Raw genomic sequence first — 18,550 nt, 5'->3', positions numbered from 1 at the left:
AGTTTTAGGCGACAACGCCGGCACGATTTTGATCTTGAACTTGAGGAGGCGATGTAGCAGTTCGTCGATGCTCCTAGATGGATGAACTGGGATAGAATTTTCTTCTCGCTGAATGAAAAAAGGGTTCGTCAAAAATAACTGGGCATGAAGATGTACTAATCGCCGGAGAATTTTGTCGGCAACTTCGAACATACGAAGCTTTGGCTCTCTGCTCTTTAGATTGAGAATTTTGGATCAGTAGAAATATGGAAGTGAGCCTGTTCAAGTATTTATAGGAAGAAAAGTTACTATTAAATCCAACGGTCCACATTGAAGATCCCGAGACTAGCCTCATCCGACGGTCCCGGATAGTGCATGGGCATTAATTGGCCCAATCGAGTACTAAATCGTGGATTCGTTATTCCACGATCCGCGCCTACCTCATCCAACGATCCACAATGAAAATCCCAAAAACTATCCCCATCCAACGGCTCCGGATAGTGCATAAGCATTAAAAAGCCCACTCGAGTACACAGAGCACCTTTTTGGTACAGACGAAACGCTTTGAGACATGCGCTGACACCCATCGATCACCTAGGTTATCAAAAGATTCTCTCCATATTTCAAGGCCGTGAGTGGTACAGACGCACCATCAACCTGGAAACACGTGTCTAGGACATTGGGAATTTGAAAGGATGGGGATCGACCAAATGGCCCCTAAGTAAACAAACCCAAGTCTTGGTAAAAGAACCAGGACTTAAGTAAATGAACCAGGATACTTGTGATTGATCCGGGAGAAGGAATGCAAGTCTCCACCATGCAAACATGAATGAGGACTTGGGGGGTAAATGTTATCCATATTTTCCATCTATGACACGTGACAGGGCTGAACGAGTCCATGGGCCCTCAGAAGAGGCCTGGGCCCAGTGAACAATGAATAAGGAAACCCTAACGATACAAACCATACTAAGCCTGATGACAGGCAAGTAGCACAAGCATAGTAAGGGGGCCAGAACTAAGGTGTAGGCCCGCATCATCTCCCTGACCAATCTCAATCTACATCCTTCAAGATGTAAATTGTGACGACAGACAATGCACTCCAGGAGACGGATCCCATCAAGTGGGATCCAGGATAAAGACGCCACCATCAAGATATCTACCTTGGTATATGAACCTGGGTCCTGGTAAATGAACTAGGACTTAGGTAAACGATCTCAGATATTGGTAAATGAACCCGGACCAAATGTCCGGAAAGTACAAGTCTAGACTTCTCTGATGCTGACGTGTCCCCGAGAAATCCGGCAGTTGGTCTCCCTAACTAACCTGCAGAAGGGGGTACGCAGAAAATGTACATTGTTCCTAGGAAACGGTACTACCACTACTTTGACAGATCCTGTCCTCAGAATCCCCTTAGTAGCCCACGCGGATCAATATGTTCTAACATACAAAGGACAGTTGTAAGGCTTGACCACGCCTAAGCCGACCCAATGTGCCCATATTAACAACATCTAGTTATGTTACATTCCTTGTATTATGGATCCATTAGCGAGAAAATTTTAATTATATCCTTATTGGGCCCAGATTAGTCCGGTCTAAGTCACATGACTGCCTATAAATAGGGTCATTTATGCACTGTAGTTAGGATCCCAACTTTTCTATTGTAAGCAAAACAATGTTGAACTTGCAGAAAACCTCCATTGTCAAAACTCTCTAAAGCTTAATACTAATGACTCGTGGACTAAGGCTCATTAACACCCCACCCATGTAAAAATTGTGATCTTATTTATTTCTTAGCCTTTCCTTCTAGCTTTCATCTCTTAATATATTTATAGTTTCTGAAAAACTCAGCAAACAGATACCATGAAAGTAAATGAATGGAATGGCTCAAAAATTCCATGAGAAGTCTGGCATGAGAGCTTTATTTATAGAAATGAGACACAACAAGTAGTTAAGTACAACCGAAAATATCAAACTCACAGCAACATATAACAGAGATGACTGAATTGAACAAACTTAACTAAAACTTTTAACCAACTATCATTGCACTAAAGGTCACTAAGCAACCTTAGTATAAAGGGTTCTTTTCAGCTGCGGTCCCCATTCTTTACACTTTGTAACACTTAAGTCCCAAAAGTTAATTTTGTATCAGTTAGGTCCCCAACATTTTCAAATCGTATCATTTAGGTCCCTAAATGCTATTTTAGTTTATTTTTTCCCTTGAAAATACATAAAAAAAATATAAAATAAATGGTGAATCATTCTTAAAATGTTTGGACATTTAATTTATGACAATAACAAACATAACATGAGAATAAAATATTTTCATGGCATTTTTAAAAATATTTAATTTTTTTATAAATTAAATTAATGTTTTATTAAAAAAAATATTCTTACCTACATCGTTGTTTTATAATTATGTTATCTCAATTTTCTTGATATTCTCAATTTTTATTATGTTTATACTTTTTATTTCATACATTATTTTTAAAACTTAATAATAGTGTATATAAAGTTTTATCAATGGTTAAATACAAATGATAAGTGTTAAAATACAAGCAAGGTACACTTAGTAAAATTCACATAGTGAAGATGTGAAATTTGAGCTTCAATTGTACGCACTTATAAAATACAATTTTGGGTCCAAAGTGATGCATGAGAGTATCTAAGGGTTCCCAAAAAGTTTGGTAGCATTTAGAGCATTTTTAGGACCTTCGGAAGTGTCCAAAAACATAGAGGGTGACGATACATTGCCACCCAAGTGGCTTGGCATTGCCTGCTTCCACTCGACGCATCGCCTACTACAGTACGTGAAATTACTTGAAATGCTCTTAATCACGTGTTTTACAAGTCTAATCCTATTGATTAGACCTAATGACGATGCCTACTCTATACAAGGGTCAAAATAGTATTTTGGAAGACTTGATCACTCTCTCCAATCTCTCTCTACTCTCTCTCTCTCTCTAGCTCCAAGAATCTCTAGTTTTTCTCCAAGAACTCTAAAATAAAGTGCTTGACTTTGAGAGTTGAAGGCTTGTTAAATCTCAATCCTCATTTCCTCAAGAGAAGGCCTCAAACATCATTGGTGGCTAGGAAATAAAGTATTAGGACAGTGTTTTGCAACGTGTATAAGCCTTGGTTTTGTGTTTTTGGTTTTCTCAAAGTGGTGATTTTTCCTAGGGCTTTTGAAGCTTCATCAAAGTTGAAGAACATCATTGATCTACTTGGGTTTGCAAGTTCTTTCTCAATCTTTTTTAAGTCTCTGTCAATTCATTTTTTGTGTAGATTCTATTTTTTGAGGTGGTGTTATCTCACTCTCCCCCAACATTCTAATACTCTATAACCTGAGATAGCTTATCATGGAAGAATTTAACTCTCTTTTGGCATTGAAATTCATTACTCAATACTTTTTTAGATTTGATAGGTTTTGTAACACCCTACTTCCTTAGAGTCATTACTATGTGAGTTAAAAATAAGTCATTAGCTCGCTAATCAAGGTTTTAGGTTAAAAGTGTGACTAAACTGGAATAAAACTCGTTTGTTGACATTAATTATGAAAATTTGAACCTTCATTGAAATCCCAGAAAAGTTATACAGTTGGGATCCCGAAATACTATTTAGAAAATACATCTCAACTCAAAAATACTATTAAGATCAACCTAAGCGACAAAGCGGTTCACTACAGTACTTTTCCCAAAATAACCCTGGTGGTGACAACCAGGTAGGCCGAACATGTACCCGTCGCTCTACGCTCTCCGTGCTCATGGTTGGTCGACCTTCCCTTTGCCCTTACTTGCACCATAGAGCACCCGTGAGTCGAAGCCCAACAAGAAAACTCAACATAAAACATATAACATATACATAACAATACAGCCAACAGGCTAGACACATAGTGGGCAATGCCAACCCAAACGCTTTACCAGGCCCTGGGTTCGTGGTCTTCACTGAGCGGGTGGATACAACACCCTAGGAGGGTCTCACTCTAACGGTCTGCACACAGCGTGCTCAATGCCAATCCCATCCCCTGGTTGTACCCGACTTCTTGCCATTCTCGGCCTTCGTCATTCACTCACAAGCATGCATAACATAGCATAATAATCACAGATATCCACAATATATATTAAGCATAAACGATAGGGCGCGCACCCTGAAATACAAATAATAGGGCCATGCCCTGCTCTACGGGTACAACCATTTTCTTACCTGTGTCCCGATCTGAAAAGGCAATGCGATCCCGAGCACAATCCCCTAATCCGAGCTTCGTTGAAAACCTAGCCACAACACATCCATAATGACCATCCATCAAGCCTTAAACCAATAAATAACTTCAGAATATTAATCTAGTCTCTGGGACCTTGGATTCTACTAAACCAGGTAGTAGAATCCTTCCCGAGCCTTAACATTTGGGTTCCCATGCTAAAAAACTCAATTTTCCTTTTATTTATATTTAGGGATACAACCCGCTACTAGTCAGAGGGCAATGCCCTCCCTACTGGAGGATACGGGTCGTGGCATGCCCTCTAAAGTCGCGGCATGCCTAGGCAACTCAGAGGCTTCTTTAGCCTCTTCAAGCACACAGGCTGTGGCGCCTGAAGAACAGGGCCGCGGCCCGAGTCCCCAAACCCATAAATTCAACCTCTTTTCTGTGTTTTTCCTCGAGCCTAAACCCCAAATTCATACCCCAACCATCAATTAAACCCATATTTAAGCCCATATCCCCTATCCATACAACCTAGGCATCCTAACCATCCCATAAACAACCTCATAACTTCTCCAAATAATCAAAACCAAATCATAGTTCAACTCACATGCCACTTCCAATTCTCAACAGAGAGAATTTAAGTTTAGGAGCTTACCTCTGAGATATCTCTTCCCTTGAATTGTTTCCCCTAAGCACAACAAGTATAACTCCTCAATTCTTTAGCCCAAAGCTCTCAAAGCTTCATCATCCTCTAAGTTCCAAGGAAAGGGGGAGAGAGAACCCAGAGAGATATTGAGGGAGAGAGAATTTTTGTCTTTTTTTTAAATTCTAGAAGTGTGTCATTTTTTCCTGATTAGTTAAGCCTACCCTCAGCCACCTAAGTCCCTAAAATGCCCAAAATACCCTTAAGTCCATTCTAAACCCTTTAATGCCTCCAAGGGCAATCCCGTCATTTGGCATACCCCGCTAATTCCTCGAGTGTTCCTATAAATCCCCATTTAATACCAATATAACCAAATAATTGCTAAATTACTACCTGTCATTTGGCATACCCCGCTAATTCCTCGAGTGTTCCTATAAATCCCCATTTAATACCAATATAACCAAATAATTTCTAAATTACTACCCGTTACCCGGCAATTACTGAACACATATTATATTTACAAAATACCCATAGGCTCTTTCCGAGCTAGGTATTTGTAGCATCTTAGAAATTTTACTTAGCTATGTAGTAGTAGTAGTAGCTTAGTATTTTAGTTTTTGTGGTTATTGATTCAAGCCGGGAATTAGTTGGAAACTCATAGAGATAGTTATGGATTTTATAAGTTTAGCCTATAGTTTATAAATATTTATTTTAACATAAGGTTTGATTAATATAGTTGGTCCTAGAAATGATATTTGGAATAACCTAAGGTTTAAATAGAATAATTAAGAATGTGACACTTGTCACATGGATGTTTATTAATGATTTAAGGATTTTAGATGAATAAATTAATCAAGGATAAACCTAGGAAGTCTAGAACCTTCCCTCAGTTGTTAGGATCACGTTTTACTCAGTCAAGGTGGTTTAAAAAAATTCAAGTGTGTTGAAAGTGTGCAAAAACGTGTTTGATATATCAGCGTATGCCGATATATCGCAGCTATAGGGGCCGATATATCGCCTATGATTGATACAAAAAATACGTCGACTTCGCACGAATGAAACCATGGAGGCTCAGGATTATAGGGCAGGTGATATATCTCCTATAAGGGGCGATATATCGGCTCCCTTATGCATTTTTTAAAATCTGTGGAATTCGAGCTAGAAACAGCCCTCAACAACTTGGACTTGCTCTTGAACGTTTTTGACCGAGTTATGGGCATCTGTTGAGTAGAAAATTCAATTTTTATTCATTTATTTATTCATTTTAAAAGGAGTTAGTTTAATCCTTGAACTCTATGAATATGACCTTTCACTTAGCTATTTTCTTCATCATTCAAGTATTTTTTAGAGCCTTCAAGCTGCTAAGTTCGTTCTAGAGAGAAACACTAGAGTTTTGGGGTTAAAAGTTTCAAATCTAAGCTTTTCTAAACACTTGGGAAGTAAGATAGAGTGTGATTTTGGTATTAAGGTGTAGATAAAATTTCTAATCTATCTAAGGTAATTTTATCCTCGAGTTTAGTTCATTATAGTTCCTCTTATTCTTCGCATTTTCTTCAAATCCTAACTCGTTATAATGACTTTTGTTAGGCGTTCGATTTCTTTGAAACTTAAGGTTTTTGGTAAGTCTTTACTCCAATAGATTAGATATTCTCTTTATCTTCTTTTCTCTAGTGGACTTATGGTTTCTTTATGTTTGGTTTTAGGAGTTTCTGATCCCGCATTTGTCTCCAATATCCTGGATTTGGTAAGGAAAATTAGGTAGTTTAGTTTATGATCTAGTTTATGTTTTGTATGACCTAACATTTCAGGTACAATAAAGGGGTAAGTGTGTCTGGACCTAAGGTGTCCAATGATGTATGACAAACTTATGTCCGGTAGGCTTGGTTGCCAAAATTTTATGACAGACCTAAGTTGATGTCTGGTGGATGACGTACTATTATCAGGGGCTTAATTGCCACCCCTGTATAAGCACTTATCTTTTTATTATATCTGATTTGTTAATATGACCTATAGTTATGATTATGACCTATGACTTATGACTAGGGACTATGATTTAGATTTTGATTTATGATTATGACTTAGGCTATGATATGACCTAGAGTTTTATGATGTTGTATAAATAACTTTTGTTATGACTCTTGTGAATTTATGATACGTTTGATTATATGATAATATGACTAACTCTTGTTTGTATTTTCCTTACTGGGCTTAGAAGCTCACCACTTATGATGTTGTTATTTTAGGCAATTAAAGATAGAAAGGTCGGTGGCGAGTGGGACCTAAGAGCTTCGTGATGTACTCGTGGGGACCATATAGTTGAGGAAGATCAAGCCGGCCTATTTTTATTAAAGCATGTTTATTTTAAGAGTTTTATTTAATGTTGCTCATTTAATATGTTAAAGACAATTATTTTATTTTTTGTAAAACCATGGATCCATATACTTATTTTTAAGTTTTCATTCAATAAAAGAGCAATGTTTATGATTATGATCCAACGTTGAGTTCTCAATAATTTATGAGAAATTAGGGCGTTATAGTATTCGACCCCGTTGTGACTATTTAACTAAACTGCTCCCTGAGACCGTCTCAAATCGTGCATCAAAAATATGTCAGCACTCATCTGTGGTATCAATCACACTATACACATATATCACATTTATGCCCTCAATGAGCTATTATTACAGATATGCCCCTAATAACCAGATGGGGCCCACATGCATATTTAATTCACATAAATATGCATTTCTAAATACAAAATCATTAAATTCACATATTAGCATAATTAAATCAATTATTTCCCTCCCGGCACGCTAATCAAGGCTCAGGCCTTATTAGCAAATTTGGGACGCTGCAGGTTTGATGGGACTAACTTTGTTCGTTGGCAAGACAAGATTAGATTCTTGCTCACAACTTTTTTATGTCTTGGATAAAGACCTAAAATCCTTGGAAAACCCAAGGAAGATGATACTCAAGAAGTTGTCAAAGAAAGGAAGAAACGCGAAGAAGATGAATTGATATGTAGTGGTCACATCCTCAATGCCCTCTTGGATAGGGGTCTCTTCACCAACACCAAGACTGCCAAGGAGATTTGGGAGGCCTTGGAAAAGAAGTACAAAGTAGTAGAAGAAAGTACTAAAAAATTCCTTATTACTCAATATATGGAATTGAAATTTCATGATGATAAACCCTTTCTCCCTGAAATTCATGAGTTGCAAATTATTGTGAATAAATTGTCTACACTTAAGATTGTATTGCCAGAAAAATTTCTTGTTGGTGCCATTATAGCCAAGTTACCTCCTTCTTGGAGAGGCTATAGAAAGAAAATTCTCCATAGAAATGAAGAGATTTCTTTGGAGGAAATTCTCAAACCTTTGAGAATTGAGGAGGAATATCTCTCTAGAGATATGAATGAAGAGAAGTCTAATTGAGAGACTTCTAAGGCCAATATGGTGGCTAACCTTCCTAACAAGGGCAAAGGAAATGGTAAGAACAAGGGCAAGGGTCAAAAACCCTTGGGGCCCAAGAAGAATGAGGGACGATTCAAAAGTTCCAAGGGACCTTGCTTTGTTTGTGGCAAGAATAACCACTTTGCTAGAAATTGTAGGCTCAAGAGGAGGAAAAAGAATGAGGTAAGAGTCAATTCAACCCAAGAGGAGCTAGTGGCAACACTAAGCGAGGTTAATGTCATTCATGGAAAGGCGAGTTGGACCATTTTCATTGGAGGCTCCATCTACAAAGATTTTCCACAAAGGCATTATGGGGTGGACGGGTTCTTCATCTTCGGTTATTCCGGTGCATTCTAAGATGAATTTGGCCAGGGCCTGTCCTTTAATAGAAATCCTGGGGACATACGCAATGTCAAACTGGCTAAGCTCCATGGCCCACTTCAAAAGTCTTCCCGATGATTCGAGTTTCTGTAGTACTTGTCGTAGGGGATGGTTCATCATTACCTTGACGACTTGGGCATGAAAATAAAGTCTCAGCTTCCTAGAGGCGGTCAGTAAGAAAAATGACAGCTTCTCGATCAAAGGGTTTTTGGACTCCGCACACAACAACCTTTTTCTTACGTAATAGACTGAGAGCTAGACATTTCCCTCTTCTAGAAACTAAAGCAGCGCTGATGACATGTTTTGACACTGCCAAATATAGGTATAATGGCTCCCCATCCACTGGTTTCGACAAGATTGGCGCTTGGGCCAGATGGTCCTTCAATTTTTGGAAAGCCTCTTCACACTCGGCCGTCCTTTCAAACCTCTGGTTTCCGTGAAGTACGTTGAAGAATGGGATGCACTTGTCTGTGGACTTCGAGATGAAGCAGCTCAAAGCTGCTATTCTTCCCGTCAAGCTTTGAACGTCTTTGTCCTTTTGTGGCGATGGAATCTCGATCAACGCTCTGATCTTGTCCGAGTTTGCTTCTATTCCTCTCGATCTTACTATGAAGCCCAGAAACTTCCCAGATGCCACACCAAAAGTGCACTTTTTTTTGTTCAGCTTCATCGCATACTTCCAGATAATGGAAAATTCTACTGCCAGGTCATCCATGTGTTGGACCAAGGTCTTGGACTTGACCAACATGTCATCTATATAGACCTCCATGTTCTTCCCTAGATGGTTCTGGAAAATCTTGTTGACCAGCCTTTAATAGGTGGCCCCAGCATTCTTTAGTCCGAAGGGCATGACAATGTAGCAGTATACACCCTTGTCCATCTGGAAGCTGGTGTGTTCTTGATCTACTACATGAATTGAGATCTGGTTGTAGCCAGAGTGGGCATCCATGAAGCTCAGCAACTCGTACCCTGATGTAGCATCCACCATCTGGTCTATTCGGGGCAGAGGGAAATAGTCTTTCGGGCTGACCTTGTTAATATCCGTGAAGTCAATGCAAGTCGTTCACGTCCCATTTGGCTTTGGTATCAACACCAGATTGACTAGCCAAACGGGATATAGGGCCTCCTGGATGAATTTGATTGAGGACAACTTCTTGACTTCTAACTTGAGGTCCTCCGCTCTTTCTGTGCCTAGGGCCTTTGCTTCTGCCGGACTGGAGTTGCGTTTTTATCAATGTTCAGGGTGTGACATATGACGTTGCAGTCGATCCAGGTCAGGACATCCCGGCTCTTTTTCACCCGGGCGATTATGACAGCCCTGACCTCTAGGTTCAAATTTCTCCCGACTCGGATCACTTTTGTCGGGTCGATGTCATCAATGCACACATCCTCCATGAGTTATAATGCCATATCTGCTACTATTAGCTAATCCAGTTCATTGTTGTCCCGGACCACTCTGTTCTGTCTGCGGAGGTGGAACTGGATCCACGTCTTCCTCTTCAATAGGTTCTTTTTGGACCTTGAAGATTGGTCAGGCGGAAACATGATAGCACTTTTGGGAGCTCTTTTGATCTCCCCGTACGGTTTCCACTCCCCCATTATCTCAAGGGAACTTCATGCAGAGGTGGCGGATGGAGGTGATGGCACCGAAGTCGACTAAAGCGGGATGACCGAAGATTACATTGTACGTAGTGGGGCAGTCCACCTCTACGAAAGTGCAATACTTGAACGAGCCCTAAAACTTGTTCCCCAGTGTCATAGGTAGTTGAATCATTCCCATCGGGAGCACTTAATCCCCATTGAAGTCGTAGATCTGTGTTGGGCAGGAAGCTAGATTTTCATCTGTTAGGCCAATCACTGTGAATGTCGGCTTAAATAGGACATTGACGGAGCTCCCGTCATCTACCAACACTCCAGATACCTTTTTGTTGGAGATTTGGGCATCAATGACCAAGGGGTCGTGATGCAGAAAATGAACGTTCCGGGCATCCTCCTCCATGAACGTGATGGGCAGGTTCATCAGCTTTGGGCACTGGGCCGGAGTTTGGACTAATGCACATACCTCATGGTCATGATCGAGCTCGCTGAGGTATCTTTTCTGATCATTTTGGGATGGTCCTCCTAAGTGTGGGCCTCCTGATATGGTGGCCACGTGGCCATCAACTTGAGGAGGTGCAGTTTCGGGAGCATATGGCATTCTGGGTTCAGGAGCCACCAGACCTCCAGGTAATTGCACTATTAGGGCCCCCTGAGGGGCCTGTGCTCTCGAACCTGGAGCGTACCCTCCCTGAGGAGTTTGGTACGATGCCTGTGTACCCGGGGCCAAAGGTAGTCTAGGAGTTGCTAGCAGTCGCGGAACTCCTGTTGGCATCCTGACCCATTGGTGGAGATGTCCCAGTTTGATCAGGTTCGCGATCTCAGCTGATGACATTCATCGGTCGTGTGGCCCACGTCCTTGTGGTAGGCGCACCTTTTGCTGATGTCCCTTGAATTATTTCCCCCTTTGAACATGGGGCTTGGTTTCCGGTAATGGACTGCATTCCCGTCGCAAGATAGATTTTTTCCTTGGTGTCCACCAAGTTAGTGTACTTCGTGTACTGGGGCTCATACCCCATCTTTCCCTTCTTCGTGGGCTCGGATCAGTTTTGACTCTTGCCCGATCTCTTTTCCCAAGAGGGGTTTATGCTTGCCTCACCTGCTTTGGCTTGAGGCGGTTGGGCACCACTGAGAGTGGCATTGTACCCGGTGGGTGCACTCCGTACCCGGAGAACGGGGCCGATGGAGCTGGAGCATCTCAAAGGATATAGGTTGGTCATGGGCAGGAAGATGAGTCGGGCCTGCATCTCAGTCCCAGTTTCTTCATCATGCTCGCGCCCATTGAATGTTGTTGGGCTCGATAGTTTTTGGGCTATCAGGTTTTCCTCCTTCCCCGTTCATTGGGCTCAGGATGGGCCTAGACCTCTTCTGAGGGCCCACAGACTCGTTAGGTCATGCCACGTGTCACAGGTAGAAAATAGGGATTACAGTAAGCTTTTATGTTTACCAAATGGATGTCAACACATCATTCCTAAATGGGGATCTCGAGGAGGAGGTCTGTATGGAACAACCGAAAGGTTTTGTTCTTCAAGGAAATGAACAGAAAGTGTGTAGACTTGTCAAATCCTTATATGGTTTGAAGCAAGCTCCAAAATCAATGACATGAGAAGTTTGATAAAGTCATTGTTTCTAATGGATTCACTACAAGAAAAAATGCTTTTAATAACACCAAAAATGTGTTATCAAAACATACCATAACACTTTTTGATGTGTTAAGACCGACTATGTTATCGTAGGTCAGGGTACTTTACATAACACATTATCATTGTTATACAGATGTGTTATTATACTGTCAACGATAACACACTTTCTTTGTTATTTTAATAAATAGATAAGTATTTAATTATATTATTTATAGTCGATTATATAACACATTTCAACACTTATAAATTTGTGTTATACTACACTTTAGTATAACACATTTTTTGTGTTATATAATGAAGTTTGCATAACATAATTCTTTACTTATAAAAAGTGTTATTGTAATAGATATTATAACACATTTTTCGTATTATTTTAATATTTAGATAAGTTTAAATTCTCATTATATATTCATTTATATAACACTAATTTATTCTATTATATTTTTATTTTTTATTTATATAATTAAAATTAGCTTTCTAATATATACTAGTATCATCAAATGAACTTGATTTTCAAATAACAAAAAGTAAAAAGCATTCAACATTGTATTAACAATCCACAAATTAGTTTAAAACATTCAACATTGTCATCAACAACAAAATGTTCTTTAAGTATTCAAGTAGTCTAAAATATTCAACATATTGAAAAGTTACTACTTTCAGCACAAAATATTGAAGAGTTTAATTTTTTACATAATAACACGTCAAAATTTGAGTAGTTGCACACTCCTACAGTACTATTTGATAGGAAAAAAACATGCAATTGAAGTTGCTTCATTGTACCAGCCACAATGATCTGATCTTCACTTCCAATTCTAGCAAAACCAACACACTCCGTGTCTTCATTGCAGACTGCAACGCAACATAATACAACAACATTCAATGTTAAATTGATAAACTAAGTCTGATTTAGTTCTTTGAAATTCAAAGTTAAGACATGAGTGAGTTATAGAGTAATAGTAGTAGTTATCATTACCAGATTCTACTTTTGCTTGCACAACTTCTAGGAGCTGCTCAATGGCAGTCTTTATTGTCATGTACCTAGGTGGTTCATACTGCTTCTTCCCTCTAAAATTAAATAAGAAAAACAGAGAAAATCTCATAACCTGCATGTATGAATTTAAAGAGCATTAATTTAAAGATCCAATCCTAGGAAGCCACAAACAGAGAAAAACTCAGAACCTGCATGCATAGGAAGATCATGAAATTTCTAGGAAGTATGAAGCATAAATGTAGAAAGATAGCTCTGACGTACTAACCTGTTCAAAAAATAAAAGTGTTACTCAATTATCAACACATAAAAAGCATAGAACAACAAGATTCAATTACTACTGCAAAAGCAGAAAACATAAAAACAAATGACCAAGGGATGATCAGAAAGTCGTTCTCTTCAACACCAAAAGCTAGTTTCTTATTGTTACTAAAATCACTCCCATAAAGAAATAATATAAATCAAGAAAAACAAAAGAACAAAGAACATAGAGAGAAACTAATTTCAGAGGAAAAATAAAACAAATAAGGTCATTAAATACAAGAATTGAAACTTATCACATTTGAGAGTAAAGGAAACCAGGAAACCAGACCTATGCAACTCAGGAGAAAATGAAAGGGAATGGACAATTCATACTAACTAATTTATCACCCTATATTCCATAAGAAGAACCAATATGAAGAAACAATTCATACAGTTTGTACTAACTTCTATCCCCATTTATTTCTTCTCTAAAGACCTAGCAAGGTTATTTCCTTTCTGTAAAGTTCAATACAAACATAGCATTGATGTGTAAATAGCTTTGGCAAAATTCTCTCTGTGACAGGTAACCAACAGGGCATCAAGTATGGCATCCAAATTAACAAGTAGAATGTGAATATGACTGTTAGAGGTCCTTTATGAAGCCCATGCTATTCCTCTTATTCTCCCAAAGTTTCTCTTTCTTTCTAAGTTGGAAGTGGGAAATGTGTTTAGAGTTAGGCTATGGGAAACAAGACAAACAAAAACTGGGAAAAAAAAAACAAAAGTGGAAACAAACAAATTACCCTGTTTCTTTAAATGAATACTATTTCACTTTCTTAGCTAATTCAATTTTAGTAGCAGCTGCACCAGGAAACATTCGGCTATCCTTGCACATAGCCTAACAGGAAAAGTACCCGGTAAGAATGGTTAGTGTGGTAGATAAGTTTCCAATTCATAAGTCTGATGCAACAAGTACTGTCAAAAAACCTACTCTGTATGGATCATACGGTCATACCATCCTAAGAAGATTGTAATAGACAATTAAAGATACCTAATGTTGCTTCTAAATAAAGATCGATACACAAAGAAAAACTAGTCCAAATTACCTTGTAAGTATTTACTCCATCATCAACTGCTCTTTCAATGTCATCTAAAATGCTATATGTGCTTCCTCGCAATAAAACAGTGGTTACGAAGTTCCCACCTTCTTCATTGTTCACAACAGTGACCCATATTTACATTATGGGAAATGTTAATGAGATTAAAAGGAAAAATAAATAATAAAAACAACAAGAACAAAATACCCAAGGGTGGTAGCTCAAACAATCAGCTTTTGGTTTGCTCACACAAAGTCTGAAGTTCGAGTCACACCTGGATACTTATATTGCAATTGCTATCGTTTCCTGATCCACAAAATATTTATGTACCCTAGCACCACCAATTTCTTCTACTGAAACTGAATCAACATGTCCCAGGTCATCTAGGTTTGGCTTGCTAAGCTTTAACTGTAACACAAATAAGAATATTGTTAGAGAATTTTGGAAAAAATTCAAAAATTTTGAGTACTATTAAATGCTAGCTGACTTACCATAACAACAGCACCAGTAGTGCGGCAAAATCGTCTTAATTCAAATTTTGAACTAATTTTCAAAACCATAAGCCTACAAGGAAAAAGTCCCAAATTAAATTATTAGATATGCTAAGAAAAATCTTAATAGAATAATAAAAACTTGAATTTTTTTGACAAATTTCATAAAAGATCAAAAGCATTTAGATATGTACAACAATCACAAGTATGTTTTGAAAATTAGTAAGTTAATCAATAAAAAAACACAATAGAAGGTGATATGCTTGTAGCGCTCACAGAAATGAAGTGCCATCTCCCCAACTGCTGCTCCACTAACAATTACTTTGGCACCGGAATCAGCAACTGCCTATATAAGCTCCTCAACTTTAGCTTCTTCAGTTTTCGCATAATTTTCTAGCAACAAGATATTAAAAAAACTATGAGAACTACTTAAAGGCACATAATACATAAAAATGTCAAGGATAACATAACAAGCCAAAATATTAAGAAGCAATTTTATCAACTGGAGCAAGAACAGAGCAGAACAGTATTCTCATGATGGTGTCATTTGGCATTCCTGAGTCAGGAATACCCACCAATATCATGGGAAAGAATAGAATTGCAAGCCCAAAACTGTCCAGCAAGAAAAACTTTTCTTTTTTTAATTCATCATACATTAAGGAGAAAATATGAACTAAACAACCAAAAGAACCCAGAAAAATGGATGCCACTAAACATTAATATGAGATGAAGGAAAATTTTGCACAATACACTAGTTACGTGGAGGATCAAAATTAGCCACAACAACAAAGGCATTGAAAGACAGGCAACTGCAAGTGCATGCAAATAAAAAGCAAGAAATAAAGAAAATAAAACAGAAAATAACTACTAAGTATATTGGCTACCTCGTGAATAAGAAAGCCAGAATAAGAAGAGAAACGTTCATATAACAGCAAGCAAAAAATATCCATTTAAGAATTTTACCTAGTCAGCACTATGAATTAGAACTATTCCTTTTGTCTCAGTTGCAGAGGTATCCACACCACCAACAAATACAACAACCTGAATGAAGTAGGTATAATAGAACATACAAGCTTAAAAAGGTAGACATGCTATTTCACATAAAAAAAATACAAGTAATAAAAAAAATTGTTGGGTTAAAAAGCTACTAATTACTATAGAACTCTGAAAGGAATATTAATAATAAGTAGCTACCAATATACTTGTAAAAAAAAAAAAGAAAAAAAAGTAGCTTAAAAAGCAGTACATAAGACCCTGCTTCTGAATGTTGTACCAAAAATCTAAAATATTTTTATTGAGACAATTTTAATCAAAGGAAAAAAAATAGCAAGCATAGGATGAAATAGCCATCTCAGCATCATCTAACATGAAAATAAACTCCCCACCATTTCTTAATGCAATATTTAAATTTTCAACAAACCAGATTATGGAATCCTAAAGAGTGGGAAACAAGATCCCCTTTTAGTAATACAACCAAAATTGTATAAAATTTAGCTAATCTAATTTTCAAATAATAGAATTGAAGACACTATATATATATGACAATTATTAGACACTAGACAAGGAAACGTGAAATGGGGTAAGAGGTTATCTTAAATACCTTTGATCTTACTTGGCATTTAATACATAATTAGCTATTATATCTTATGAGGCACAATCTATATTAGATATATTATATACTTCTCTGCAATATAATCCATTACATACTAAGTAATAATAACGCAAACATCCCCACCCAATCAATATCATCAATATCAGATTTCACATAAAAAAATTCAATAAAATGTATCAGCTATTCAACATTGTTGCTATTAGTCTCACATACCATCAATCCAAGTTCTGAAGTAGTGTTAGAAACATGCTCACCAAACTTAGCGTTTGTAGCAGCTACACAAATTTTGACTTTGATAAGATGTTCTTAATGCCAAAAAGAAAAAGAAAAGCAATGTCAATCAACTTATAAGATAATGACAACATTAAATATATATATATATACATAATATCCATATGTATACTATATTGCTACTATCGTCAAATGACAATAAATATAACAAAAACACAATTAAATGATTCAAATACAGCAAGATAAGAGAATTGCATGCATTGTAGTGATTCTTCCTCATTTAGAGCTAATTTCTGCACTAAATGATTCAATTTATTTGATGAAGACCAGAGAAAGAACAGTCTTTACAGCACAAAAGCTACAAAAATTTAAGATCAGAAAAGTATTTGATTAAATTGCAATGCAATAAATCAAATTTGTTAATAATACCTCCAACTTAACTCTTTTATTTAGGAAAGAGAGCTGAGCAAAGCATTCATATATAGGACCTAGAATCTTAATCAATAAGAATGTGCAGATTTTTTTTATAATCAAAGACCAAAACAGAGTGTTAGTGGCACCAAGCAGACGAGATAACATATATACACAGAGAACACTAGCACAATTTTGACTAATTATATATAAATGTATCTTGCATTATACACAAAATCATGTGCTAAAGTTCCTAAGCCTAACGAGTATACACCAAAAATGAGTATTAGTTGACTTGGAATAACTACCAGCCAAACTAAAAGCAAACACAAAGAAGAAGAAAACAATGGTTGAAATACTCCTAAAGAGATGAGATAACAACAAGCTAATAACAAGATATAATACAGATTCTTTACGAAATAAAAACCATAAATGTATATAATTTGACAATCAAAATTATTTCAAAATATAATCTAAACAACAAGCTAATAACAAGATATAATTTGAGTTTCATGTGCTTCTACAAGGTTCCAACAACTATGCATTCCTTCCCCTCTTCTAATTCCAAAACAGTACGTATTGCAAAACTCAACAAGAGAACAAGATTTATGAAAGCCATAGCTCGAACAGAGAGCTAAACATCAACAGAACTAAACAGCAAAAACCTACAAAGTAGTAATAAAAATAAGCCTCTTTATGTGTATATATACCTCTTGTAATTCTAGCTCAAACCAGAAGAAGCAGCAACAGCAGAAGAGAATGATTCACTATTATCAGCCTCTTTATGTGTATATATACCTCTTGTAATTCACTATCCAAGAATAAGTTTAAGGATTTGGAATGCAATATTAATGAGAAAGACTTAATCAAATCAAAGAGGTCTGGAGTAGTAATCTAAAATCATGAATATAAGAAATCACAAAATCATATTATCTATTTTTGTGTGAAATATATATGTTATGAACTGTCTAAACATATGTGTGTATTTTTGTACCACTCCCAAGTTCAAAAGTAAGAAATAGTTTACTTTTTCCATGTGAAATATATATGTTCTGAACAGTAAAATACAATATGAATTTTCTGTATATATTCTTGCTAACCTGGGGGCCACATCAGAAGAAGTTTGATATTCCAAGCAACAGTTTAGACTGCCAAAAGTCACTATTTCTGAAATGCATAAGAGAGGGCCTATTAAACGTATAGTCATGAGGTCATAACTCAACTAAAATCTCAATTTATGGGGGCCACATTCAGTCACTATTCCTTAAATGTAAAGATATAAGTATTAATAACATGTCATAATAATTTCTTTCTACACCAACAGACATCTGGAAAAATTTCAACCACTTTGTAATTTTTGAACGGAGATGTAAGTCAATATAGAATTTTTATACATTCCAAATCCAATTTCCCGAATTTTCCTTCCCCATTTCATTATAAATAATAAAGCTGTCCTGTACTTTTCTACTTGTCTAATCCTGCAACTCAATGACTAAAGATATTTCACTGTATTGACTTAGGAGATGGTACTATGGGATTGCCATATGACATGGAAGCATATTAATCATAAGATTTTTGAAACACATGC

General features: G+C 37.1%; 1 protein-coding gene across 1 annotated transcript; it reads right to left on the bottom strand.

Annotated features, from left to right (window-relative positions):
* Positions 1 to 12,404: 12,404 nt before the first annotated feature.
* Positions 12,405 to 12,988, bottom strand: LOC133801062 (probable diphthine methyl ester synthase). Its single transcript, XM_062239190.1, has 2 exons — positions 12,863 to 12,988; positions 12,405 to 12,738 (listed from the first exon to the last, which is right to left on the bottom strand). Exons 1-2 carry the CDS (start codon positions 12,921 to 12,923, stop codon positions 12,521 to 12,523), a joined length of 279 nt encoding a protein of 92 aa, XP_062095174.1. The 5' UTR covers positions 12,924 to 12,988; the 3' UTR covers positions 12,405 to 12,520.
* Positions 12,989 to 18,550: the final 5,562 nt, after the last annotated feature.

Source organism: Humulus lupulus, chromosome 9 (genome assembly GCF_963169125.1).
Source record: "Humulus lupulus chromosome 9, drHumLupu1.1, whole genome shotgun sequence".
NCBI lineage: Eukaryota > Viridiplantae > Streptophyta > Magnoliopsida > Rosales > Cannabaceae > Humulus > Humulus lupulus.
This window is presented reverse-complemented; position numbering and strand designations above follow the sequence as displayed.

Bases quoted from the DNA above. Each gene is read 5' to 3' on its own strand.
- LOC133801062 (XM_062239190.1), bottom strand. From the start codon at position 12,923: ATGACAATAAAGACTGCCATTGAGCAGCTCCTAGAAGTTGTGCAAGCA. The intron at 12,739-12,862 runs GTAATGATAACT...GTTGCGTTGCAG, and splicing joins GCAAGCAAAAGTAGAATCTG to TCTGCAATGAAGACACGGAG.